At 44.1% G+C, this 27,579-nt stretch overlaps 1 protein-coding gene across 3 annotated transcripts; it reads right to left on the bottom strand.

Moving 5' to 3' along the window:
* On the bottom strand, nucleotides 1-26,563 carry KIAA0232 (KIAA0232 ortholog). 3 transcript variants are annotated; one of them, XM_072126119.1, is made up of 9 exons: nucleotides 26,385-26,563; nucleotides 19,464-19,952; nucleotides 18,229-18,366; nucleotides 11,122-11,212; nucleotides 10,341-10,419; nucleotides 6,668-9,800; nucleotides 5,775-5,883; nucleotides 5,354-5,448; nucleotides 1-3,858 (listed from the first exon to the last, which is right to left on the bottom strand). In XM_072126119.1, exons 2-9 carry the CDS (start codon nucleotides 19,689-19,691, stop codon nucleotides 3,682-3,684), a joined length of 4,050 nt encoding a protein of 1,349 aa, XP_071982220.1. In that variant the 5' UTR covers nucleotides 19,692-19,952; nucleotides 26,385-26,563; the 3' UTR covers nucleotides 1-3,681. The 3 variants fall into 3 exon arrangements, with proteins under 3 accessions (XP_071982220.1, XP_071982222.1, XP_071982221.1); XM_072126120.1 differs by having other exon boundaries at nucleotides 3,693-3,858; nucleotides 5,350-5,448; XM_072126121.1 differs by lacking the exons at nucleotides 18,229-18,366; nucleotides 19,464-19,952; nucleotides 26,385-26,563 and adding an exon at nucleotides 12,685-12,815.
* Nucleotides 26,564-27,579: the final 1,016 nt, after the last annotated feature.

Raw genomic sequence — 27,579 nt, 5'->3', positions numbered from 1 at the left:
AAAGTCTTTTTGTCTCTTTATTGGGTGTTAAACAATTTCACAAGAAAAACAAAAAGTTACTTTTGGTGTACATGAAAATCAGAACAATACAACCACTTGAGGAAGAAAAAGGAAAGGGGGTGGGGTGGGGGGGTGAAGTGATAAAGGCAGAAAAAAAAAAAAAAAATAGAAGAAATGTAAAAACAGAATTTCAGCCCTGAAACGGGAAACTGAATATTTTCAGTGCGATGGATAATGCAACGCGCTTCATATCACGGTGCGTTCAGCGTTTTGCCAACCTTGAACAAAGAAACATTTTACAAGGTCTGAAGAGGTGGGGGGGGGGATGGCGGAAAAGGGCGGCGAGGGGTAAAAGGAAAGTACACAACAACTCCAGGTCAGAAACTATTGCATGACTGGCTATGACGGGGGATGTCAGTAAACAAACTATGGATTATTGCCTTGGTCTTAAGCGACGCCGCAGTCTGTGTAGGCGCCGTGCTAAGAGCAGCAGACTGGAGGGGGGGTGTAATGTAGGACATGGTATGTGATGAGCATCAATGTTACAGGATGTAGCTGAGCCCTCAGATGCCGCAGGTGCTCAATCGTTTCACCTGCCAACAGTACCCGACTTTCGTGTCACTATTTTTTTTTTATTTCAGTGCAGGTTTTTTTTATTTTTTAATATATAACCCTTTCCGGAAGCTCCAGGAATTACACGTCCCAAAATAAAAAAACAAAAAAAACTCAAAAAACAACCCAAGTCGTATCTTCTAAAAGAAGGACAGAGGAAACTAGAAATCCAGCTTACATCTATAAGTGGATCAGGTGGGTTGTGCTATATGCTTCGAGCTCAGGTGGGGGAAAGGGGAGGGGTTGGGTTGGTTTAGGACAACCCATAAATGGTGTTGAACACTGCTATAATCAGTATATATTCTATTCAATTCCATGAAAAGAAAACAGAAGTTCAGGTTCCGTTTCCAGATTTGCAAACCTGACCTTAAAAAGGATCTGTGTTCCATTTTTATTAATATTTTTTATTAATATTTATTTAAATTTTTTTTAGATTTTTGTCCCCATTTCTTGGGGATGAAAGGTAGAAGAAAAGAAAAAAACAAAACAAAAAAAAATTACAAAAACCACATGTCTCCAGGTGTCAGGACATTCTTTATCACAAACTCAAAAATACCGTTCCGGTGACCACTTGTATTGCCTTTATGGTTACGCCATTGTTGAACTTTTTGCATTTTCTGGTGTTTTAAGCATGCTCTTTTTTTTTCAGTATTCTAAACTTTTGGTAAATTGTTTTATTTTCTTGTGTCTTTGAAAATATTGCTCTTACTGTGCTTAAAATGTTCTGCACGGGGGGGGAAAAAAAAAATAAGAGTTTTGAAGCACAAAGCGTTTTCAGAAATCCGAACGATTACGCTGACAATGTGCGGAGAGTTCCACAAAAATGATACATGGATCACTCGTTAGATCAGCCACGCCTATGTTGTGAAAACTAAACAAAAAAAAAAGGTACGCTATTCGCTACTGCACGCACATACTTGCCCATCACATCCTTTCAAAAAGTACAACATTTTTTTTACACTACTAGACTAAAACTACAGCGACGAGAACTACAAAAACTAAACAAAAAAAAGTAAGCTAATGGCATCAGCCACAGGATTTCTGGCCAGGTCACAGTACATGGGAGAAGCGTTGCTCGGGTGAACTGGTAAACTCAGAGCGTTTCCATTGGAAGTCTGCAGCATCTAACACGACAATTGATGATCTTGGATTGTGAACTTATCCATTGTGATGTGGCGAACTTAAAACGTTCAAACAAAGTGTAATACCCATTACGTGAGCCCAAGGAAGCGCCGCCCCGTTACGTGAGCCCAAGGAAGCGCCGCCCCGTTACGTGAGCCCAAGGAAGCGCTGTCCCGTTACGTGAGCCCAAGGAAGCGCCGCCCCATTACGTGAGCCCAAGGAAGCGCTGTGTGAATCGGCCCGTGGCTCCCATTAGCGTGTGTTTGGCTTGCTCTAAAGAATGAATTCTGGATCTTACCGGCTTCATCATTTTTACAAATTACAAACTTAAAACATCCCGAATCATCAGTGAGACTTCGCACTACAAAATTTTCCAATGTAACAAGTCCTATCGTTGCCATCAATATCACTCTGAATAAGCCGAGGAGCGTCCGTGTCACCTGTGTGTATCGCCCATATCCAATATAGAATGTATATACTTGGCAAAAACAAAAAAAAAAAGTTCTGACATCAAGCGATGATGAATGGCCCAGAACTGCCCGAAACATGCAGCCCAAATTCTGTGTGTAGCGGCTCTGACAAAGGAATCGAAATACCGCTGACTGTCTTAGATCCTCTTTAACCCTTTTAAACGTGGATTTCAATAATACTGGTTAGTCCATGCTTCGATTGCAGACCTAGTATTACATGACTGGTATGACATGGTTCTGAAAATAACACTGGGGAGAAGACATACACCGATCCCGTAATATATATACAAGTTTATCACAGTTGCCGGTGCGGGATGACGCGCGTGAAGGATTTTCCGATATGTCCGGTCTCAATCCAAACCCTTCAAAAAGATAAACCGCACCTTCTCCTCTTGGACACTCCCCCTTGTCCAACAAGCTAACAAAAGAAGTCCTGAATTCCGGAAACTTTGGGCGCAATGCAAGTATGCATTATTTTTGTGGGGTTCAATTTCCATCTTGGCTATCCGCAGCTCAAATCGAAAGTTTACGAAATCCACCCCCACATTAATTTTTGACTCCCCATTGGTTTAGCCATCTCTTCTATAGACTATTCTTTATCAATGGGAAATTTATCCGGCAGCATGTCTGTCAATACAGTGCGCAACGGTAAAAACTTTTCCCATGCACGTGAACTTCCCGAAATACCTCGAGGGCTCGCGCCTTTAGCCAGAATATGAAATCATTTTCTCCTCCGTTAGCGGGCAGCAAAATATCATAGGATAGAAAACACAGTATTCTTTAAGTCTCTAAGCACAATCTCATTGCTTCTACTTCAGATAATATTTTTTCCTTTTTTTTTTTTTCTTATTTCACTTTTTTTTTTTTGTCTGTGTGTGTTAAATATATATAATGGTTTTTCAAAATGAAGACTGGGCAAGTCATTCATGCTACTCTCCTGCATTCAGAAAGGCACTGACTGATTACAGTGTTACATATTTTATCTCAAGAATTTTTTTTTTTTGTTTGTTTTTTTTTTTAATTTTTTTTTTATCAATTGCCAAAGACTCCAGGAGTCTCCGAATGGCAGAAGTAGCTGTAGGTTTCTACAACGTTGGGATGGGAAAGGGGGAAAACCTACCTACAGCTCTAAACTAAAAAAAAAAAAAAGGGGATAGAAAGAAAGAAAAAAGTGGAGGGTAAGAAAATCTCACTTAATAGGAGGGTTTGCAAACTGGATGCAGGAATTTCTACAAAACACAAGCACATCCATTCTTCATCCGACAACACAAGGTCATCTAGCTATACTAGGCATGTCAGAAAGGAAGGATAAAGAAAAAAAAAAAGAAAGGAGAAACCCTACCTAAACTGCAAGAAAAAGGAAAAAAAAAAATAAAAATAAGCACACAAACATCTAAAGTGGTAACTAAAAGAGGTCCAGAGCTACAGGCTCTAGAAGAGACGGACAGATGAGGGCTGGGTCCGGCTCCTTGGAGGACTACAGCTGAGTGCGGGAGAAGAGTTCCTCTCGGCATATGTCGGCCCACTCGTGTCCTCCCTCGGAAGCCGTGTCGGAGCTTGAACTGTCGCTCGAGTAGATCTTCCTGAAGCAACTGGAGGTTACCACGCCGCCACTGAATCCAATGGTCATTTTCGCTTTGTTACATGCAGATGTCTACGAGGAAAACGAAGGAGAGAGATTAATGTACAGAATAAATCAGGCAAGCACATGTAATCTTCATGTTCACACAGAACCTATCCGCTATCGCATCAACATTTAAAGGAAATCTAGCATCAAATAATGGTTATCTTCTTACATTTGTTATCCACTGCCTCCTTCCTCCTAAAATCAGCTTTTCTAATTATGCTAATGAGCCAGAATGGCTCTGGGGGTATTACCAGAGCGCCTCTGTACTGCACATTTACAGGCTGTTACAGTGTGCAGGAGCATTACAGCAGGCAGAAGGAGTGGGAGTGCTGAGAGAGCAGGGGGGAGACAGCGTAACAGCCTGTAAAGCTATAGCAAATGAAGAGCTTATAACGCCCACAGAGCCATTCTGGCTCATAAGCATAATTTTAAAAGTTGACCACGGATAACAAATATAAGCTTACCACAGTCATGGTGCCTGGATCTATGAGTAATGTCCCTGGTTAATCATGATGGATTTTGATGGTAGATTTCCTTTAACAGGACAACCTGTAACATGCACAGCCAGTGTGCACACATGTGCAGAGGAGGTCACAGGTGTCTACAGATTAGTACAGAGCACATGTGGTAGGATTCCAGGTACCGATCCCTGTCTGAGCCTCAGAGATCCTGCACCATATAACTGCAGGAGCACATGGTGCCCCCGGTCACGTCCTGCACATGCACTGTCAAACCATTCTACAAATCATTAGTGCTGTGAAGGTGGAAGTACAGTGCAGGGATCAAAGCCTGCGCTTGGGACCACCATAACTCGCTAGCTTCCAAACTGATCAGCATAATATATGAACCTTTTATAATGGATATGAGCAGATGATTATGGTAAACTTTATAATATACTTCATTAAGAAATCTGTTTCTGTGTCCTTTATCCTCTATATTTCTTCTTCTCCAGTCATTGCAAGTTAGGACCTATGCACACAACACGGCCTACCTTTTTTTTTTTTTTTTTTGGGGGGGGGGGGGGAGGGGTAGGGTTCAGTGATGGGACCCTCATGGATTTCAAGATCGGGGTTAGTTGTACCCCAATTGCGCTTGAGATGACTGGAGCAGCCAGTCGCGCTCAAGACGGCTGCTCAGTTCTTCTCTATGGCACTGACTGAGATAGCCAAGCGCCGTACTCGGCCATCGTCATCAGCGCCATGGAGATGAATAGAGGAGCTGGCTCTACACTTCGAGTGCAACAGGGATATAACGTAATCCCTCTCTCAAATCCGTTGGTGTGCCAACACAGAAAGCACCCAACGTTCAGCTAAAATTGCTATAGATGGAGAACCCTTTTAAGCCGTTTGTATAAATCATCTTTCTGTCCTGCATCCAATGAGGGATAAGAAGAAGCTAATAAAGAGTCTTATGATTTATCACCTTACAGACAGTCCCTGTATTAGTCTAATACACAAGATAAAACTACAAAAATTAAAGTTTAAAACAAAAAAAGAAAAAAAAACAAAAACACATTACCTACTTTCTCAAGCTCAAGTGGATGCCAACCACCGCAGGGAATGTCCTTCCCGCCAGCGTGAGCAACACAACCTTCATCTTTCGCATCGGTGTACAGAGCTGTGAAAAAAAAAAAAAAATTAATACAATTATCGAAGGAAAAAATAAAATATATTAATCAAATGTGCATAGCCACATCAGGGCTCCGCCATTTAAAAAAAAAAATTTTTGTTATTTTTTATAAAATCTAAAGAAGAGTTGAAGGCAACCATATAAGAACACACCCTTCTAGAGGAAAGTGATGAGATAGATAAAGTGCTATAGTGTACTGTCCAGGCACAGCTGGCGTCCCCGGGGTCCATCGCCCTGACTAGAGCCATTCATCTGTCTGTACACCATTGCGCACCAGTCACAACGCTCAGTACAAGTATTAACAGTTTCCTTACGGTTACAGCAGGATCCAGAGATTAATGGCGAGTACAGGGCCTTCTGCCACCAGCATTGCTTCTCGTTAACAGCGTTGATGCCCTGGAGGTGGATGCTCAGAGGAAGATACTGTACAAAAAAAGATTTTTTAAAAATTAATGTATTAAGTTTTATGTAAATTAACTTTGAGACCCAAGTTAAATCTCGTGTAGTAGAAATAAATTACGAAAGGTTTCTTATATTTTCTGACATCACAAACAGTTTTAGTTTGGCGCAGACCACAGCACCAGGAGTCTTAAAAGTGAAGTGGTGATGCAGCTATTCCTTGGGCTCTGGGCGGGTCTTTCAGCCTGAAGAGCTTTCTGTTCTCTGCTCCTTCACAGCCCCTCCCCTCTGCTATGAGTAGGAGCTGTGTCAGGATTCTGGTTGGATACTTACAGCTGCCACTCAGAGCAGAGGGGAGGGGCTGTTGGGACATTTCAGTGCCAGGAGCAGAAAGCTCTTCAGGCTGAATGCTCCAGAGAACATGCAGGAGCTGCAAACCTGGATTACATTTTTTACTCACAGCCCTGATCTGCAACGAAATGTTCCAAAGCCCTTTCCCTCTGAATGACTGCTTCAAGTATCCAATCAAAATCCTGATAAAGCTCATACTTTGCAAAAGGGGAAGGGCCTATACCTAGCACTAGCTGCAGGTTGTAATGGAGAGATGACAGATTCCCTTTCATATGCCCCTATCAGGCACATATACCGTTTTCTGGGGCTGGAACATGGGAACTAACCAGGTAATGTGGTAATAGTTTTGGATTTTCTTTGAATAGGGCAACGCATAGATACTACATTATGATTTGCTCAGTCAGAAATGTAGTTATAGTATAGAAAATAAGATTAATGTATTGCATAGTGTACATACCTCTCCCAACTCCTCAGACGTAGGATTGTATTCCATATTTTCCTTTACTGCTGCTTTACTTTTCAACTCCAACGTTGTGCAGCTTTTCTTGGAGCTCTCCATCACATCACTTTCACACGACTCGATAATCCTGAAGTCCAAGTGATCCGGTTTCTCCTGAGGCAACGCGGCAATCGCTTCTTCTTGACCATCCAGAGAAGTCTGTGCACTTTTCTCCATGCCCGACTTCTGTAGCCTAGGGAGAAACTTCCCAGATTCCAGCTCAGACTTTCCATAAAAATGACTTTCTTTCTCGGCATCTTCTTCCAGAGGTTTGAGGTCGTCCTGTGGATCTTCAAACGCATCACCTTCGGAAAGATTCGGTACGACCACCTCATCTTTTTCAGATTCAAAGTCGGACTCGCTCCCGCCGCCTGGAGATAGCTCGGAAGCGGATATTGGGCGGAAGTGAGTGCGTGGAGAAATTCTGATCGATCTATACTGTGTTCTGTCCACACCACAAATCCTTGGATGACCAATACCGCCCTCTGACTCCGAGCACAAAGATTTTGGTTTAAAACTAGGACTACTGACAATATTTCCAGGCTCGAAGGAGCACTCCACATGTAGAACTTGAGAGAATCTATTGTTTAACTCAAAAGAAGAGAATGAGTAGCCCATGCCCGGCTCCTCCACCTGAAAATTATCACATGTACCAAGCAGATTCTCATGCAATATAAAAGAAAAACCCTTGCTCGAGCCTTTATCTCCATTTTTCTCGGAAACATACGGCCTCCATAGCTGGCGGTGCCCGGGAGCAGTGCTATTCCCTGGCGTCATGAACACGTCAGTGCCAGCTATTGTAACAACATCCGAGGCGGCACAATCCAGGAGGCTTGCTTTTGCCGGACTCTGTGGCACCACGGCCCACTCATCTTCACCATTAAAGTTTCCAAACTCCCCGTAAACTCCTCCGAGAATAAATGAATTCTCTTTCGCATGGTTCATATCCCATGGTTTCGAGGGAGTCATATAGTCTCCGCCGTCGACCTTCGATGACTCGCAGGCGAGGAACCCTCTCTTTTCCGCAGGGTTCCTTTGACTTTCCCACAGATGGTATTCGGATCTTTGAACGGCCTTACTGGGCTCTTGAAAATCCGCTTCTTCTAAATCATTTGCATCGTGACAACTAAATGTATTTACATCCAGAGGAAACAGACGATCATCTTCTACATTTGTCCACAAGTCTTTGAGGACTCCGGAGCTGTATCCGTGAATGCTGCTTTCGTGATCCACCTCTGTAGTGTCAGATAATTCTTCGTTTTCCTGTTCTAGCTGAATGCCGCAAAGTGACTCTAACTTCGATTTCTTGCCTAACACTAGCGCAGGCTCCTCTCCTAAAGCCCTGTTCTTTAGGTATGAACTTTGTGATGTCATACTGGGGAGGTCATCTTGGAAAGTTAAAGTTACTGTGGGAATAATATAACTAGCATCGTCGGTGTTCAACTGAGAATAATCTTCTAGGTGACCGGTTAGAGCCTCTGTATCCGATCGGGTTCCGTCCGAATGCGACCATGGACTGCATGTTCTCGTCGAAAGATTCGAACACTGTTCATTTTCGTCAAAGGCACTATTTTTGGTCCATATGAGTAATCGCGACTGAGTTTTCCCAAACCCGTTCATGCTGGAAGAAGACTCCGCTTTAGCTTTCTCACTGAACACCCCGCTCTCCCTGGGCAACGAGAATACAGAATTACTGCATTGCACTTCAAACACTGAAAAATAAGAGTTCTTTCCGTCAAAAAATAAATCTTGATTGCCTGCGTGCGTGTGTGTATTGAGCTTTGTGCTGTCGAAAAAAGGGGAGAATGTACTCGGGGAGTCCCCTCCCAAACTCTCCCCGTCTGCATCAGCCGAGCTTGAAGGTGAACAGGACTCCCAAAACTGAGCTAGTTTACTATGATCTTGCAAGAAAAAACCTTCAGCACCAATAGAACTGGTCGATTCTGTCCATATTGCACTCTCCCCTTGCAACTCCTTGTCGCCTAACACTTTGCAAGATTCAGCCTCGATATCGCTTGTTAGGTTGCTCTTTTGCCGGATCATATTCAAGATTCGGCTTTCCCCTTTCGTTTTCTCTGAGGCACCTGGATCCAACATGGATTGATCAATTTCCACTTCATAGAAGTGCGTGAGTTCTACAGGATGAACATCATCCAGATAATTGTCCTCCAGGAGAGAACAGTTTGAGGTCCCTGTGTGATCGCTTGTCTGGGTTACGACTGCAGGCATTTCCACAAAGTGCCCCTCGATGAAGGTACCCGCGGCGAGGTATGTTTCGTGGATATTGTGGTTATTTAGACGAAGATCTCTCACAAACTCCGACAACTCTTCTATGTCTTCCGATGCGTTATACCGATTGCCGTTTTTCCGATACGTCGTTTCTAATTTACTTTTCCTGTTCAGAGGGATAAAGTATTCGGTTATGGGCTCCGTATACCACAAGGGCTCCTCTCTGAACTCTGTTTGCTTTCTTCTCTCCTTAAAGACGTCATCTCCTTCATTACCCATCTCTTTATATGCGTATTCTTTGACTTGACGTTTCACCCTCTTGCAGAGTGGCTTCACGGCTCCAGCGCCGCCGGCTGCCATCACGGTTTTTCTTTCACTGTGTTTTGATGGAACCTTTGGACCAGTTTTCCCCTTTTTGTTCCGGACCTCCCTAATTTTATGCCTTACTTTTATAAATCTGGTTTTCGTTTCCCCCCGGATTCCACTTGAACTTGATCCTGCTTCGCTAGAGCCAGATGACCAGGACCGAGGGCGGATCTTTCCGCTTGACTTGTGCCTCACGCTCTTATTTGATTTCTCGTCAGCTGCGCCGTTACTAAACTTGTTCTCTTTCTCGTTCTTGCCTTTCCTCTGTTGGTTCTTTCCCTGTACAGTGTTAGAAGCTGCGTTGTTCTTGGTGGTCGTTACTGCTTCGCTTTCGCTGTGGCAATTCTTTGGTGATGGAGTTTCGGGGCTTGTTTGTGGGGCAGTGGAAGATGAGGAGGAGCTAGAATAAGAGCAGATTTTTGACTTGTTCCAAACGGTCATTATTTCTTGCAGGCAGATTGGCTTTTCTGAAAGTGGTGGAAAAGCTTCATAGTACCTAAAAGACAGAAAACAAAACAGATATAACATAGTACCGGCAGATATATACAGCACATCGGTACATAATAAAAAAACTGATTTGAGACAAAGTGAGAAATAGGGCAGAGATTTTGGAGACAGTATCTTACTTTCTATAGTAGGAGTGGAGAAAGAAGGGCTCTTCTATAACAAGTTATTACTTTTGATTTATATAAAGAGGTAAAGCTTAAGGTACAACAAAACCTCTTCAAGCTCTGTCTGTTTTAGTACATGTTGCATCTCCTATTTTACAGGGCTGTAACTTTTCTTATCCATCACATGGGTGGTCCTGGAGGTACAGCAGACAGATGAGGGGCACTCACATGACAGTAAGGAGCCTTAGTAGCATATTTTTTACCAATACTAACTGCACCAAGGGGCTAAAGAATAACTTTGGATTGGAGCAGGGTAAAGAAAAAATTCCAGTTGTCCCACAATGGGGCACCCCCTACTGAATGAGTTTTTGGATGCTTTGAAAGTTTGTCACACACTTTCTAGTTGGCATGGAAGGAGTACTTACATTTCTGCCTGATCCTTTCTGGCTGGAGATGAAGCAGCTTCTGGTGACAGTGATCCATCAACTTTGTTACTTTTTTCTTCTGTGAAAAGTTTTAAACAAAACGGTCAAGAAGGTTAGACGGTAAGTCAACATCATTATTCATTATCTTTATCATTCTTTCATGGTTACTAAACTCTTACACTATTAATCCTTTATATGACCCCTTGTTTAGTCTATCAGGCTTGGGTACATCTTTTGATGTGATACATTCTATCCTGATCACAGAGTGCACAAAGCCAGGTAGTGGTCAGATACAAACAGAAAACGTTGCCACCATGGGTCAAAGTCCAATTGAAGGAGAAATAAAAGTGCTGAGTGGACAGCCTCAAATCCAGCAAGTGCTGCAGCAGTTTTCTTTCAAAGTAACAGTCACCCCTAACGTTTACTGCTTCAAGATATTTGTTTGGGGGGCGGTGCATTTCCATTCCCTTCATCTTTGTAGAAATTTAAAGTTCATTTTAGATTTTTGCAGCTCCTAACAAATCAAGGGAGCATTAAAAGAAAAAATAAATAAAATTTTGGGGACACGTTTGCATATCCTGCTGCAAAATATCATGCAAAGCAGAATTAGTAATCAGCATTGTATAGGGAACATATTCACAATTAAATGCATCCTGTGATGTTCAAAATATTTATTTATTGGAACTGCTGGAATCTCTCTACATTGGATTAAGAAAACTATAAAGTTTTCTTCTGCTGTGCATTGTAGGAATGGCTATAGGTAAAAGAAAACATAGCTTACCTTTCCTTGTGGGCAGCTGGTCACCTTGGCTGCTCTGGAGATCTTTCAGTTTGGAGCAGAGCTCTTCCACTAAAGTTTCAATTCCAGAGCTCTGGAAAACAAAAAAGATTGATGGCCGTTAGAACAAATCACTGACAACCTCCACCCATAGTACTATCAATGCCAAAAGAGTCAAAAAGCCACTGCGTTTTCTAAAGGAGTTTTGCATCGGTTTAGAGGACAGGGGTTGTGCATCTATCCCATTCACTCGAGGGGAAGAAAAAGTCAAAATCACCACCTGAGAAGTCCCTGTTACGAGGACAGTGTTCTGTGTTGTAGGGATAGTCATATACTCTCCGGTCAGGCCATACAGGAAGACCTCAAACAATTAGAGTGACACCAACGTGTGCGGCCAGTTATCGGCTTAAGGATTGGTTGGTGACTTCATCGCCAGCAACATGGGCCGGAGAGGAGAACCGGAGAAATCACTTACTTTTTATGGACACTTTCCCTACCCAGGTAATAACTGAAACTTGCACCAGACCGGCGCCGCTCCCATAAAGATGGTGGTAGGAGCAGTTTCCCGGTTCACACCATTAGGCGAGCCTACAGTGGCACCCACACAAAATTTGCAGCCGGATACATGTCCCCACAACGGCTGCGTGAATGGGTCCTTATGGATAATTTGTCCAAATACAAAGCAAATTCGCATGAAGGCGCTCATGAGGGCAAACAGCTTGGTGTCCATTAGCTTCCATATAGGCGAGGAGGCAGAACAATATATATATTGTATACAACATATTATGTATTTCTAGTAGTACAAGTCAGACGTGTGAAAGGAGTATAGAAAGTGACGGGCAAATGCATGTGTCCATGGTTATAGTCCCAAACCCCAGCATTGAGAGGGAAGCGTGGCCCTACAAATCAAAAAGCCATCATCCAAGTAAGTAATGGCAAGATAGCTACTCCTCCTGACCCTGCATTTGGGTGTTCGCTGACATTTGGACACACTGCTCGGATATCGATGACCATGAATGTTTACCTCCCTTGTTGTGAGCAAGGCAATCTGCAAACACTTCAATCTTATATTCACTGGTGCATCAGATCCCCCACAGCCAGGACAATATACACACAGAGCAGAACCTCTCTCCCGTGTGTTTCCTCAGCCCCCGGTATCATCTGCAGAGTTTCCTTGTTTTCCAGGTATCAGACACCGTATAACATATAGCGACTCGCGACAGCTGCTGTCTTCTGGCCTCCGCATTAGGACGAGTCCCATTATTTATGACCCAGCATCTCTATAGGACTCGGCTATAAACTTGGTCTCTAATGTTATGGGTCTGCGGTGGATAGTCCTCATACACCTTCATACAGGACTCCAGTACGTGGACACTACCTACTCCCATGACTAGGAATACAGGCACATTGTACACGGCTGCTGACTCACATCCAGACAGTGGACGGATCCCGACTATTGAACCTTTACTGAATGACTAAGCAGACTCACTCCATGCAAAAGCACCACATCGAACAGAGCTCCTGCACTCGGCTGTAACCCTGGGTCCCCCTCATCCATCACCTTACCATGGCTCAAGGATTGTAGTTTCGGAAGCAAACAATTTGTTCCTGGATCAGGCAGGTCTTGCACCAGCTGACATTCTGCATGCTGTTGTGCTGAGCATAGCCGGCAATGTCAGGGGAGGGGGGAGGGAGGAAGCTCCCAGTGCCGAGCACCAGCCCCCAGGAGATCACTGGACCATCCTGCCGCATACAAAGTGCCGGGCTCGACCCAATCACAAAAGTGATTATTTCATCGGGTCACGACATTTCACCTGAAATAAAGCGGGGGCGACGGAGGCAGGCCCTCTACTCCCAAACACGGAGCGCGACCAATGAGAGGGAAGTTGTGGAAAATCTGATGGTACAGCTTGTTCCACATATCTCCAGCCAGTATCCGGGACTTGTCAGGAAACTGAAGTGTGCTCTATAAATATAGGGAAAGCCACAGAAACACGGATCTGGGATCTCACCACCCCGCCTGTCCCAGACATTCAGTATACCGTTACATGTACAAGAGATACATACGGGGGATAACCCTGCAGCTCCTAGCAGTATATTGCTCACAGTTCTTTATAGCTTAAGTGTAGCCACCATAACACAAGTCACTAGACACAAATAGAAACAAGGTTTATGTTACAATCCCCCCAGCAGTGTAAACAGAGGAGGCCTTCATCGCAACCTCCACCCTGTACTACATGCATCATTGTGGAACACAAGTATACAGAGGTCTAGGCTCTGTTCACACCAGTGTAAATGCAAATGCCACCAGATCTTACCCCATTAGACTACCAGTATGAAATGTCCTTTTCTAAGTGCCCCCCTGTTCACCTATAAAAAGAAAATCCCCTCCAAAATGACTTCTCTGCTCATTTGCACGAGATGAGTCAAGTTTAGAGGCTACAGCAGGAATGTCACTTCAGACGACCCCTAGAAACATATTAAAGAACTGCTTCCATTTCCAGTTCTGTAGCTCACAGAACCATAAGCCTGATGGGATCTGAAAGATGAGATTCTTATCTTTACTATGACACAAGCAGCATTTTTCTAGGTGCTATAGGGCTGAGGGTAGGGGAGTCTGAATTAACTCTCCCCCTGCAGCCTCAAACGTGACTCCTCTCTGCTCATTTTAAGAAGACTTTGGAGCAGAATATTCATGATCTGATGATATTTCACATAAGAGAATCCCAGAGAGGACATTTCATACTCTCAGGGGGCTACTTATCCCTTTAAATTACTGTACTGTCACCTATGTCAATGCTTACAATTATAACAACCCTATGAAGGCTTTGAACAACAGATTCATTGACCGCACTGCAAACTCCTGCGCTGCAATATGTAGGTCCACGATCGGAGGCAGTGTAGGCATACTGCACATTTCATCCAGAAAGCAGAATGAATGCATTTATTCTTTCTAGCAATTATCAACTGATGGAGGGCAGATTAGCAGAGGGGCACAGGGCGCTGCTGTGAGGGACACTCCGGCTCTGTGTATGGGATTGCTTTTCCTGGAATGTGGGCTGTCAGAGTGAAGGATTAGGCAGCTGTTGTGTGCGAGTCAGCTGCCCGGCCACGTGAGCCCGGGCACAGGGTGATTCACCCAACGCTATTATCTTACCACTTACATTTACACTTTAGGTACAAGGAAAACAAGCAGAAGCCCACTCCTATACACCATGACCACCTTCATCTACAACCTGTATGCAGAAACTTTAGAGATTAAAGAACATGGCTTATTTCTTCCAAAACAGCTCCCCTCCTCACCACAGGAAGTGCACGGTACTGCAACTAAGCCCCAATGATCTCTATACAGCTGCAATACCGACACAAGCCAGTGTCAGGGGGTGGTGACGTTTTTTGTCCGAAAGCAGCCACATACTTCTACCTCTGCCCAAACCCTTTAAAGCAATGCTTCAGTCATGAGCTCAGAAGGGCCGTATACCTATGGAAGGTGGGGATTATTTTTCTTGCTTATTAGCTATATTAGGACAGAGCTGTGATCTGTGTGTTTAGCCAGGAATCCCAGAGAGGAACATCAGGTAGTCCCAGATGCACCTTTCGTCCCATAGCTGGTTAGAAAAAGACATCCTTCCATAAGGTCCAACCTATACATTATATTGAGAACATTTGTGTGAGAAGGGAAAACCATGACTGTATCCTCCCCAGGCTTTCTTGCCTTTAAGCGCCCTCCAGGCGTTGTTGTATATTTGGTCAACTGAAGCAAGAAGCCGAATCGGACCCTTGTTCAGACTTGGGGATCGCCAGGGCCGAAAGATGCCAGTCATGGTGCCTGATGACCAGACCACCTTCTTTTAGCCTTTGTGAGACGTAAGATGTCGCATTATGGTGCGATTTTGACTCATGAAAAACAGATTCTTGACTAACAGTCACTTGTATCAATTTTTAATTCAATAATCAAATCTCAAAGTACTAAATACACAAATAAAGACCGCACCGCCGCCAATCGTAGACGACACAACAACCGTCTATAATATTGCAGGTAGGATCGATACTAGTACAATGGATGCCGCAGCTTGCAGCCATGGTCACCATTACATCTAACCAACCAGAAACACAACGCCATAGACATTGAGCACTTTTGTGCTGTAGATCGATGTGTCCGCGGCTCGTGCGGCTCCATTCTGGGAAGAGCAGTCAGAGGAGCCTAAGGGCAGGACATGTGTATTACTGCACACAGCCCACGGGCTGAATCATATGACGGCTTGTTTGACTAAAGGTTTGCTCTAAAAATAAACCACTTTAAAAATGCGAGGACAATCTTCCAAAGTAAAAAAAAAAAAAAAAAAAAAAAAAAAAGCAGCAGCCAGATAACGTTAGCAGCGTGTAACTGGGCAGGAAAAACAGCAAACAAACACAAACAGAGCGCCCCTTATCACACAGGTGATTATTCTCCAGTAATACAAGTTCTACCCTTTCCCTTATGGGCAACTATTCAACCATTTTGTTTCACTTTCACTTGTTTGTTCAGGAAAGGGCACGGACAGCCTGTCACCAAAATCTAGAGGCATGCATACACACACACATATTATATATATATATATATTTGTATAAAGCTGCACATTAAAAACTTAAAAACATAGCAAAAAACTATTTGTACCATACATTTGTTTCTGTATATACAGTTCGGACGAAAACTTGGTTTTCTTAATCTCTGCTTGCCGTCATTCATTAGGAAGCTTCAATGTAATACAAGTGGTTAAAAAAAAAATCTGCCATACAGTGACAGCAAGCAGAGAAAAAGTTTATTGGAATTTTTTTTTTTTTTTTACAATAATTGCCGAAGCTAAACAAGTCCTTTAATTTCTGGTGTACTTCACTAACTTTTTAAGGCTCCAGCTATCTTTTTACTGAATTGGCACTATGGAGCCCATTATTACAAGCCCATTCCATAAGGAAAGGGATCACTAACCTTGTAAGTATTAAAGCGAGTACCTATATACTAATGCCAAAGCTAAGATCAATTTGATGAGGATTTTAACACTAGGACCGACACAGATTACAAAAATAGGGGTACATGTAACAATCTGTAGCCACTGCTACCTAAAACCCAAGAGCAAGTCTGATAAGTCTCTTTCACACCAAGTTTTTATTATCCACTGTATGCTACTCCATACAGCTGCATGCATTTCTATATATCCTTCAATTTAAATGCATGTACTGCACAGCATATTGTACCGTGCACGGGAAGAGGATAGAGCCGGCTATATCTTTCCTTATACATATGGCCGTGCGGTACTCCACCCAACAGAGAGGGGAGGAGCGAGCAGCGTTCGCCGTGCCTCTCGGTGCAGCTCTATGCTCACCTGTGCTATGGCCTTACATTACTGTGTGAAAGAGGCCTTAATCGCATTGTGTGCTTGCCTGTTCAGTTCCCGTCTCCAAATGTTGGGCTGGACACGGTGTAAGTTTTTGGTGAATTGCTTCAGACTCACTCATGGAACCAAAAAAAAGGGGATGGGAAATTTCTACTTGGTAGGCTAGTTTTAAACTTAACCTTTATTCATATTAGTTTAATATACAATGAACAAAAATTGTGACTTAAAAACACAGGGTTGCATCAATGCCACGTGTATAGGTATCCCAGCCTAGGTATCGTATGTATCACATATGTATTATTGGGGCAGGCTTCAGTAGCGGGTGTGGATTTTGTGTATCAGGTGAGACTTTTTGTGGTGTGTGTATATATATATTTCAACTATACAGGTAAGTAGGTCCAGGAGGGTGCAGTCCGCACCTCCTGGTCAGATCAATAGGGTTTATCCACCATATTGCCCATGTGGATTGTTAGAAAGATATAATAATAATAATAATAATAATAATATTGTTTTACACTAACATAGTGTACCCTGCTATTTAAAACTTGCTACTCAAGCCCCCAACATGTTTCGCCGAATACACGGCTTCATCAGGGGTAAGCCAAGCCCGTTACCCCCGATGAAGCCGTGTATTTGGCGAAACATGTTGGGGGCTTGAGTAGCAAGTTTTAAATAGCAGGGTACACCATGTCAGTGTAAAACAATATTATTATTATTATATCTTTCTAACAATCCACATGGGCAATATGGTGGATAAACCCTATTGATCTGACCAGGAGGTGCGGACTGCACCCTCCTGGACCTACTTACCTGTATAGCTGAAATATATATATACACACACACACCACAAAAAAAGTCTCACCTGATACACAAAATCCACACCCACTACTGAAGCCTGCCCCAATAATACATATGTGATACATACGATACCTAGGCTGGGATACCTATACACGTGGCATTGATGCAACCCTGTGTTTTAAAGTCACAATTTTTGTTCACCGTACATTAAAACTAATATGAATTCCTTGGTTATGGTGCCTTAGGGCCAATTAGCCCCCTCTTGTAAAGACTCACTCATGGGTTTCAGGCTTTACACTCAATAGGATGGACGAGAAAACTAAAAGGGATTTCCTAATAAAAGTCCAGCACCCCATGCCAGAAGCACCATAGAATAATAAGGATTGCAGGATGGAAACACATCTTGTGCTCTTTTGACTTGTTGGAGACTAAAAATTGAGGTCCCTTGTTCAGTTAGCCAGAACCCCATCAGTCGCTGTTTAGCTTTCTATTAATCTCTTCACGTTGCAAACTACAACATGCAGTAATATTGCTGTGTCACATCCTGATGGAGGCATTTCTTATGTCTGTAGTATGGCTGCTGGTATTAGACACAGAAGCCATGGAGAGACCTATTAAATATATCAGCATTTTGGGGCCTGACATCACAGGGATGGAGGGAACACACAAGCCTCTTATTTGTTGGTAAATGCAGTAAAGTCCATTTGGGAGAAGGACAGGAAGGACTGGTGTTCTGGGGCTGAAGACGCTCTTACATTTCCCACAACAATGCTATATTGCCACTTCCATCACACAGGAAGCCTTCCAGGAATATCATCTATAATTCACAATGTTTGGGGTACCTCACGTAGACACATAATGGCGATAATTGTGTAATTACCAGCAGACGAGGAAGTGAGCAGGGTGTATGGAGAAGTACAAGACCAAAATCACTTACTTCATCAGAAGCTGAAAGCAGACACTGAACTGCAGCCTGTTTCTTCATTTCTTCCAGAGAGAGATCTGAACTCTTCTTCTTGCCTTTCCCCCACTTCTTGCAAGCTCCCTTTTCCCAGCCCGCAAAGATGTCATTTTCCTACAAAAATACAGAGAAAAGCCAAACGTAAGACTCTCCTTAAAGCATATTACATGCAATAGACCCTCTATACAAAGCATAGATTGTACTACTGGACATCCATACAATGCGGTTTTTCACTATGAAAGATTCCAGCCATCTACCAATAGCAGAGGTGCTGGTTTTATCCTAATTAGCCCAGTTACACGAGGGAGGACCCATTCTGATCTAATATCAATGGCCTATCCTAGCTGGGCAAGCTCTGCAGCCTGCAAGGATCCGTCTATCTGCACCCTATACAGTAGCAGTGAGCGAAGCACTGCAGTTACAGATAAAAATAGACTGACACAGTATTAACTGTGCAGGGAGACAGAACCAGGTAAACAATAAAAGGGTGCAGCGATTGCTCAAGGCCCCTTGAACCAGCGGATCAGTGGAGGTGTTGAAAGCCGGACCAGCACCAAACAGATTATATAACCGGCAAATCATGTTCCATTTTAGGTCTATGTTCACATAGCAGATTTGTTACGCATTTTGTGGCGATTCCATGCCCTATTCGCATGAAGCAGAAACTTCTGCACAAATTAGAGAAGATGCCGTGGAGTTATTAGAAGTGATGTCCGGCAAAGCTCATATGTTACATCCTACTGCATTGCAGAAATGTACAGGCAATAATAGCCAAGGGGCCCTACCCCAAGTCAACAGCTAACAACGGGTGGTAGTCCGTGGATCACAGGCCAGATCTCACTTACCAAGTGTTGAGGATGGGACTCCAAGCATCATAGTGATGTACGATACATGGAGTCCCACTTCATCTTTAGGATAACAATCGGTGCTGCTGTATAGTGGGGAAGAAGGGATTACATTTATCATACATCACTTTGATCGATGGAGCCTATCCTCTGCATCGTGCTGGGTCCATGAAACCGATGCAGGTGGTCTCCCTGACTACACTATGAATAGAAGTCTAAACTGAACACTGGTAAAACATACTGACTGGTACCTGCATCAGCCACGATAAGACTGACAGACTGAGTGACAGACAGACATGGACATTCCAAGGAGCCGGAGGGCACATGCAGGACAATTGAAAGACAAAGTAATATTCAATGACATACCTGTTCTTGAAGGTCGTAGTCGTAGCTGTCGTGCAGCAGGAGACTTAAGACGTATCTTGTGTAGATCATGGCATCAATACCACATTTCTCCAGCTCTTGACCCAGCCAGGTCTGGACTGGGTCTAGAGCGCGGAGCATCGACATTTCAAAGACAGAAACGGGGCCAGGAAACGAGCTTAGGGTGCCTTCTGATGGTAAACCATCCACAGCTGTACAGATCGGGCGCATGAATCTAGGTCGTTGGCATCCCTAGAATATGAAGCATTTTTTTGGTAGGATGTTGCTTTAGAAGGTGGAAGGGATCTTCATTCCAGGAATCTGGGGAAACGCTTGAATTCCACGAAGATCATTTATCATTGCTGATGTTTAAGTCTTCGAGAGACTTCTTATTCCTCAGGCATGACTGAAGACATACATCTTACTAGCGGGATACACATGAAGATGTGCTCTCTTTTCACATTGACAGGAAGATTACCTCTATGGCAGAACCTGGAAAACACAAAGGAAATGCACAGCCAATTAGAAAAAGAAAATAGTCACTTCCTGCTACATACAGTATTTTTCAGACTATAAAGGCGCACCATCAATAAATGCCTGCTAAACCGTCTAGGTTCATATATAAGGCGCACTGGACTATAAGGCGCACCTGATTATAGGGATGAATGAGCAGCAGGTGGCAGACCTGTACACAGTTCAAGGCAGCTGTTGTCTGTAAGTACGGTTCATATATAAGGCACACTGGACTATTAGGCGCACCTTTGATTTTTGAGAAAATAAAAGGATTTTTTGTGCGTCTTATAATCCGAAAAATACGGTAATATAAATTATATACCATGTGTACTATTTCAAGGCAATGGACATAATCGCCGAACCGCAAGATAAATAGTAAAAGCATGTCAAGCCCCCCCATTTCTCCTCAGTGTTCAAGGCATGAAAAAAAAGTGGCAAATGTTTTGGTGCATCTCACAATTACAAAAATGTGTTATGTTTTTTACCTTACTTCCGCCTTTCTAGAAAGTGGATGGAACAGAGTGGGAGGCGGGATGAAGGAAAATTGAAATCTGGTGCATCCTGTGCAAGTTAGGGTGAAGATTAAAAGGAGTTGTACCATGTGTACCGGATAGGAGATAACAATTTGATCAGTGAGGGTCCGACTGCCAGGACCCCATTCTCACTGATGGGTGCAACAGCAGGTCCAGAATGCATCCTACTGCTCCATTCAATATAACGGCAATGTTGGAAGTTGCTGAGCAGTAGCGCTCTCAGAAAGTGAATGGATTAACGGAGATACCCGAGCGCTGTGCTTGGCAATTTCTAACACTCCCACCAGAGGTCGCATTAACGCCTCACCACGCGTCTATGACGCGTGATGAGGCACGATTACCCCCCAAAATAATCGCCATGCGTAAAAGTACGCATGGCGATTATCATGTGTAGCGCGCGGGTCGACGCGCTCATTTGCAGGATCGCGATTCGCGATCATAATGAGAATCGCCGCGCACCGCTCTGCGCACAAGGCCAATAACCAAGCTCCTTTCACACTGCTGATATTAAGCAGCGTGTATGGGGCTTTGTTATTGGCTGCACGCCTGCCCCTCAACCTTGTATATTACTCAAGCCCCTCCTGACTGTGCACTTGCTGTGGGCGGAGCTTGGAGACGGCGGGAGCTGTGGGAGTCAGGACTAAGCAGTGTGGTTCCTGGGTCCCGGTGAGCGGTTTCAGAATTTTGTGAGTGTGTAATTAAAATATGTACATTGCCTATTTCACAGCCACAGTGAAGACTGTGGCGTTTCACCTATAGTGGTTGTGCACTTTTGCAAGGATTAAGTTATTGCATACACAGTAGTTACATAGAACAGTACAGACATGAGACATTCACACTGCACATGCAGTGTAAGACAGGTGGATTACCAGGTGCAGGCAAACGTTTATATTTGTCCTCTGTCAGGTAAATGGAGGACCTTATATTTGGGCAGAAAAGCTCCCTGTATTGGCCCTGATGTTTATGGTACATGAGATCAATTTAACCCCTTAAGGCCGCAGGGTTTTTCGGCTCATTTCTCGCTCTCCAACTTCAAAAATCCATAACTTTTTCATTTTTACATGTACAGAGCTGTGTGAGGGCTTATTTTGTGCGTAACAAATTTTACTTTCCCGTAATGTTATTTATTTTAACATGCCGTGTACTGCGAAGCTGAAAAAAAATTCCAAATGTGGAAAAATTGAAAAAAACCCGCACGTGCGTCACGTTCTTGTGGGCTCAGTTTTTACGACTTTCACTCTTCGCTCCAAATAACACACCTACTTTATTCTTTGGTTCGGTGCGATCGCGGTGATACCAAATTTATATAGGTTTTATTGTGTTTTAATACATTTTCAAAAATTAAACGAATGTGTACAAAAAAGAAAAAAAATTTTTTGCCATCTTCTGACGCTAATAACTTTTTTATACTTTGGCACACGGAGGTGTGTGGGGGGGTCGTTTTTTGCGAAATGAGGCGACGGTTTCATTGCTACCATTTTGAGGTCTGTGCGACATTTTGATCATTTTTTTATTTCATTTTTTATGTTATGTAAAAAGGTGCAAAAGTCGCATTTCGGACATTTGGGCGCCATTTCCCGCCTCGGAGGTCACCGCCGCCCGTAACCGTTTTTATATTTTGATAGATCGGGCATTTTGGGACGCGGCGATACCTAATATGTTTGTGATTTTTACTGTTTATTATGTTTTATATCCGTTCTAGGGAAAGGGGGGTGATTTGAACTTTTAATATTTTATTAATGTTTTTTATTTTTTAAACTTTTTTTTTCACTATTTTTTAGACCATCTAGGGTACATTAACCCTAGATGGTCAGATCGCTCTTACCATATACTGCAATACTACAGTATTGCAATATATGGCATTTTTGCAGGTCATACGTTACAATGAGCCACTGGCTCATTGTAACGAACCTGCATAAGCCATGTAGCCTCGTGTCAAAAGAAGACCCGAGGCTACCATGGTAACCGATCGCCGCCCCCCGATGACGTTCGGGGGCGCGGCGATCGTAAAAAAGATGGCGGCGCCCGCGCGCCGCCGTCTTTTAAACGCCTCCGGCGTGTGAGTGTAGTGTGTGCTGCGCAGTGTGTGCTGCGCAGTGTGTGCTGCGCAGTGTGTGCTGCGCAGTGTGTGAGTGTAGTGTGTGCTGTGTGCGCAGTGTGCTACCGAAATTTTCATACTCCTCCTCGGGTAAAAATACTCCTCAAAAATGGTGAGAGGAGTATTTTTACCCTTCTGGAAAAATGTTAGTGCGACCTCTGACTCCCACACTATTGAATTAAGCAGGAGTACACATGCTTGACCTGCCCCTCCATCAATTAGAGAATGGGACCCCCATTCTCATGGTAGGTGGGTGTCCCATCAGCCGTACCCTCACTGATCAGATTATCACTTTTGCTTTGGATGGGAGATAACATACAAACATGGTACAACCCATTTAAACTTTATGGCCTGGTTGAACACCAACAGGAAACTGAAGCTCCTGGGATAACCCACAGTCACAAGTTGCCAAGAAAATCATATGAATCATGAACCTTACTTCATTTATCCTGCTGTGACTTTTCATGATGGACATTGACACAGAAAATCGCACAATACACAGCGGATATCAAGATTCAGTGTGTGTGAAAGAAGGTCACGTTCTAGCCGGCAATGTCCTGCACTTGTTGCTTTGTCATTCCTTCCTATAAGCTGAGGAACTGATATTGTACAAGGGTACGGGCCGAGCTAAAGAAAGCTTATACGTAATTATAGGTGTAAAAATAGCACAAGTAACCTGTATGTGGGTCACCGCCAGATCTGCGCTCGGCTGCAATCAGCTAACCAGCACATATCATATAGATATATATATGTTCCATGATGTGCAAACAATGACCACGTCTTATCGATCCCAGTACCAAGTGACTTCTATAGAGCCGCATCGGGCCGGCTCTGTGACCTCTAATCTGGGCTGTAGCACAAATCAATGAATAATCTAATTAATAACTTGTGAGACTGAAAAACAGACAGGTGCTAATGTCGCGATATCCCCGCGACCCGGCTGACAACCACCAACGGCAACTAACGTGTTAAATGAGAACTATTTTTATCTATCAATCCATTTATACTTTTCTCTAGAAAGAGGCAGACGTCTTCTGTCCTTACTGACAGATGAAGCATGAAGGTTCAGTAACAAAGGTCACCTGCTGCAATACACCGTTCATCTACTAGGGGGCGCTGCATGTCACCACCATTTACGGGAGGTGTAACGTAGCAACCGAACACTACAATGGTATACAGCAGCTGCCGTGTACTAGCATACCTCCAATAGCTGGCACTGGAGATGAGATTGCTTCCCTCGGGGATGACGGCTTATTTGCAGCAGCTGTATTACGAAAGCTTTAATACTAGAATAGAGATCAAACAATGATGGCTCCCCTAACTACCAGCATCTTAATGTTACTCCACTCACGTGCACCCTCAATTTGACAGAGTGTGCATGTCCGATCAGTGTGAAGGATGGAGTAACGTCACCTGCACATACACTGTCACACAGCCTGGGTGAGAACCTTTGGATGAGCTTGGTGGTCTCCTAAACGTGGGTAAACGTTGGTTCAGTAAATCACATGAATGCTTGGCCAAGGCCAGGGTGCAGGTGTATGAGGGTGGGGGTGATCAGACAGGATGGGCAGCCAGATTCCCTCATCCAGTGTCTCAGGGCGTAGTCACAGACCTCACCCAAAAAAAAACTATCACAACAAGGCAGAGTCAACCCCAGGATGGGGAGCAGTGGAAACGTCCTGGGAAGCCTCATCCGTTCCATATCACAGCCATCATCTTAGGAGGCCGGCTTCCCGAGAGCGACTTGCAGTACAAGATCATGTGACGCGTCCACGGATGTAGCAGAGCTGGTCGTAGCACAGTCTGCATTATAGCGCAGCCTCAAACAGCCCGGGCTCTGCTACATCTGTGCACTATAGATCCGTGAGGGGAGGAGAGGCGCAGCTGCAGTGTTATAAGTGGGCTATTATCAGCCCCTCTTCGGTACCTCCTTCCCCGGCAGCTCACCTCACGTGAACTCAGCATGCCAGGGAAAAAAAACACATACACAAAATGTCTGATGGCAATGCGGCCCCTCCTCCTGTACACCAGGGACGGGCGGGCGGGGGTGGGTGGTGATGACCCTGCAGGAGGAGGTGGGGTGATGCAGCTCACAGATGACATGGAGGAGGAGGGGGAGGAGAGACTCCCATGATGAGATGAAGATCCAGTTCACACTGTCAGATTGCATCAGCCCCTTGTCCTTATGGGGGATGGTGACAACATCAGTGAATGTTCACATACAGCACCCCCCCCCCTAATCCTAACCAGGGACAAACAATGTGTTCCCACCAAGGTGGGGGCAGCTATTTGTCCTTTATTAACCCTTCAAGGGGCAGGTGCAGCGGTGATGGAGAATGACTCAATACTGTCTGTGTATAATAATAGGAGGATGAGCCAGCATCACACATGAGCGACTCCGCACGTCACGTACATCTACCAACCCCAATACTACAGTGGTGGAGGAGGAGGCCGAGAGCGCCCCCAACCTGCACCTCCACCGATTTCACAACACCTGCCCATTCATTGTATCAGCGCATCATGAAGGTTACACAGTGTCACATATTATGTATACATATTTGTGCTTGCTGCCAGTGAATGGAAACATTCTCACATACGCAAAGCAGTCTAAAATCTAGCGGCCGTTATATATTCTTAAACAATGGAAATTCTTCCGGTTTTCAAGCTATAAACCACCCCTACTATTGCAACTCAGACTTAAGCCCATTGACCACGAGAGAATTTGGTCCAAGAAATGTGGTGCAAGAAGGAAATCTCCCATGGACAATGGGCTCTAGATCTCCATATACATTGCATCTAGAAGGCTGAACACAGCACCCCATAAAACTGAGCATCATATACCTATACGTCCCAGCACATAAGCCTCTGCGCCGCCGCAACACATAAAAAGAAAAGAACATTGCAACGATTTAGGCTAAGACGCTATTTAATAGAGGTTTTCATTCACTAACAGCAAGCAGAGTGATTTACCCTCATATACATAACACTGGGAACCCCTGAAGTAACACACAGATTCCAGGTTATGACATAACCCAGGTAATACAAAATTTTAATAATATTGAAGGAAGGGACAGAACCAGCGAGGACGTAACCAATAGCAACCAGCTAGTTTACTACACAAGGAATGCAACTAATTTCTTACCTAAACACGCAGCAGGCCCCGTTATGGGGGTAATACCACACACACAGGCCTGCAGATAAGTCTCTAAGGTCTATGCAAAGGGGCAAATTACCAGATTGTAGAAATGTGGTCTCTTATTCCAGAAACAATCCCGTCCCTGGGTTACATTCGGTATCACCCCTCATCCACATCAATGCAGACAAAATACCCAATTTACCCCATCTTGCGCTCCCCGTAGGGTCCCAGTGAATAATATCCTCATAAAAAGGCGACCAATCACAGCCAAAAGATTTAAGACCAGACAAACAGTAACAATAAAAATATTATTAGGCCTAATAAAAGGTAAAGTGGACATTGTACAATGTGCTGGGAGACCCCACTTCCGTCAGGAGCCATTGTCTCACGCATTGGAAACGACACTAAGTTCCCCTTTAAGAGCGGCGACCGATCACAATGTAGTACGACCAGATCTGCCGATAGTGAAGGACACAGGTTTATCAGGTACCGGAGGCGGCTGCACAAGGTCACCCGCCACAGACACACGTATCTCACGTCCCCTACAGTACAAGGTAACGAGACGAGCCGGTACCGGGAGCCATGTTGGACAGGGCCCTGAGAGAAGAGGGAACTGGCGACGTCTACCGACAGCGGACACTTACCTGCCAGATATGGGCGACACTGAATGTCGGTAGAGAGAGTGAGAGCGGTGGCGGAGGAGGAGGGAAGCTCAGCCCCGGCCTCCCCGGTACAGCTCCCGCCTGTGTATGCAGCCCGCTCCGGGAGTGACGGAGAACAGCTCCTCCAAAGACACGCCCACCTTCGCCCTGACGTCACGCGGCGTCTCACGGCAGGGGGAAGCCGTTCCGGCGCATGCGCGCTGCCCCGCACTGAGAGGCGGGAATTGGCGGCAGTTATCTAACCGCTCGCAGTCTCTCACATAGTGCTGTGTGCTGCAGGAAGGCTGAGGCGGCTCTCTATAGCAACCATATAGAAGCCATGTTACATGAGAGGAATGTGGCCTTATGTATACAAAGATATAAAAGACCACAGCTATAGTAATAATAAATCTTTATTTCTATATCGCCGTTATAGGATGTAGCGCTGTACAGCTCGTGGGTTATATCTACAGAGACAATAATGGATTACAATAAAGCGCTATCTACCGTCTAAAGAAAAATAAAGGGGATCATCACACTTTAGGGTGATGGCACACGTGGCGTTTTTTGGCCCGTTTTTAAGCAGTCTGTCAAAAAAACGCATGCGTTTTTTGAAAACGCATATGTTTTTCACAGGTTTGACCAATTATCTTAATTGAAACTGGTCAAAAACGCATGCGTTTTTTGACGGACTGCTTAAAAACGGGCCAAAAACGCCACATGTACCTATATTCACACTTGCCGTATGGGGGATGTATATATACGGCTGACATAGATTGCAATGGGCGCACAGCGCCGTACGGGAGTGGTACGTACCAGCACGGTACCATTCCATAGCCGGGAGCAAGATAGGACATGTACATGTTAGTGTGAATATAGCCTTTAACTGGAAATTTGTGGCTATCTTTTTTTTGGGGGGTGGGCGGAGGTTATAAATTTGGTTGCGTTCACATGTTGCATTTTCATTGAAGCTAATTGCAAATGCGTCGAGGAAAAACGCATCGTGTGAAAGTATATTTGCAGTTTTTAAACATTTGCGTGAGAAGTGTCCGTGGTATATTATTGAGCCCCCATGTAAAGGCCTATATATATATATGACACTTTGTAAAAACAAAGCTAAAACATGAGCATGTATAGGATGTAAACATTGTAAAAATGCTTCAAGTTTTTAACCCTTTTAACACAGCACCGCAAATGT

The sequence above is a fragment of the Engystomops pustulosus genome, chromosome 1, assembly GCF_040894005.1.
Source record: "Engystomops pustulosus chromosome 1, aEngPut4.maternal, whole genome shotgun sequence".
NCBI classification, from domain to species: Eukaryota; Metazoa; Chordata; class Amphibia; order Anura; family Leptodactylidae; genus Engystomops; species Engystomops pustulosus.
The sequence above is the reverse complement of the archived record's forward strand: the minus strand, read 5'-3'. Positions and strand labels throughout refer to the sequence as shown.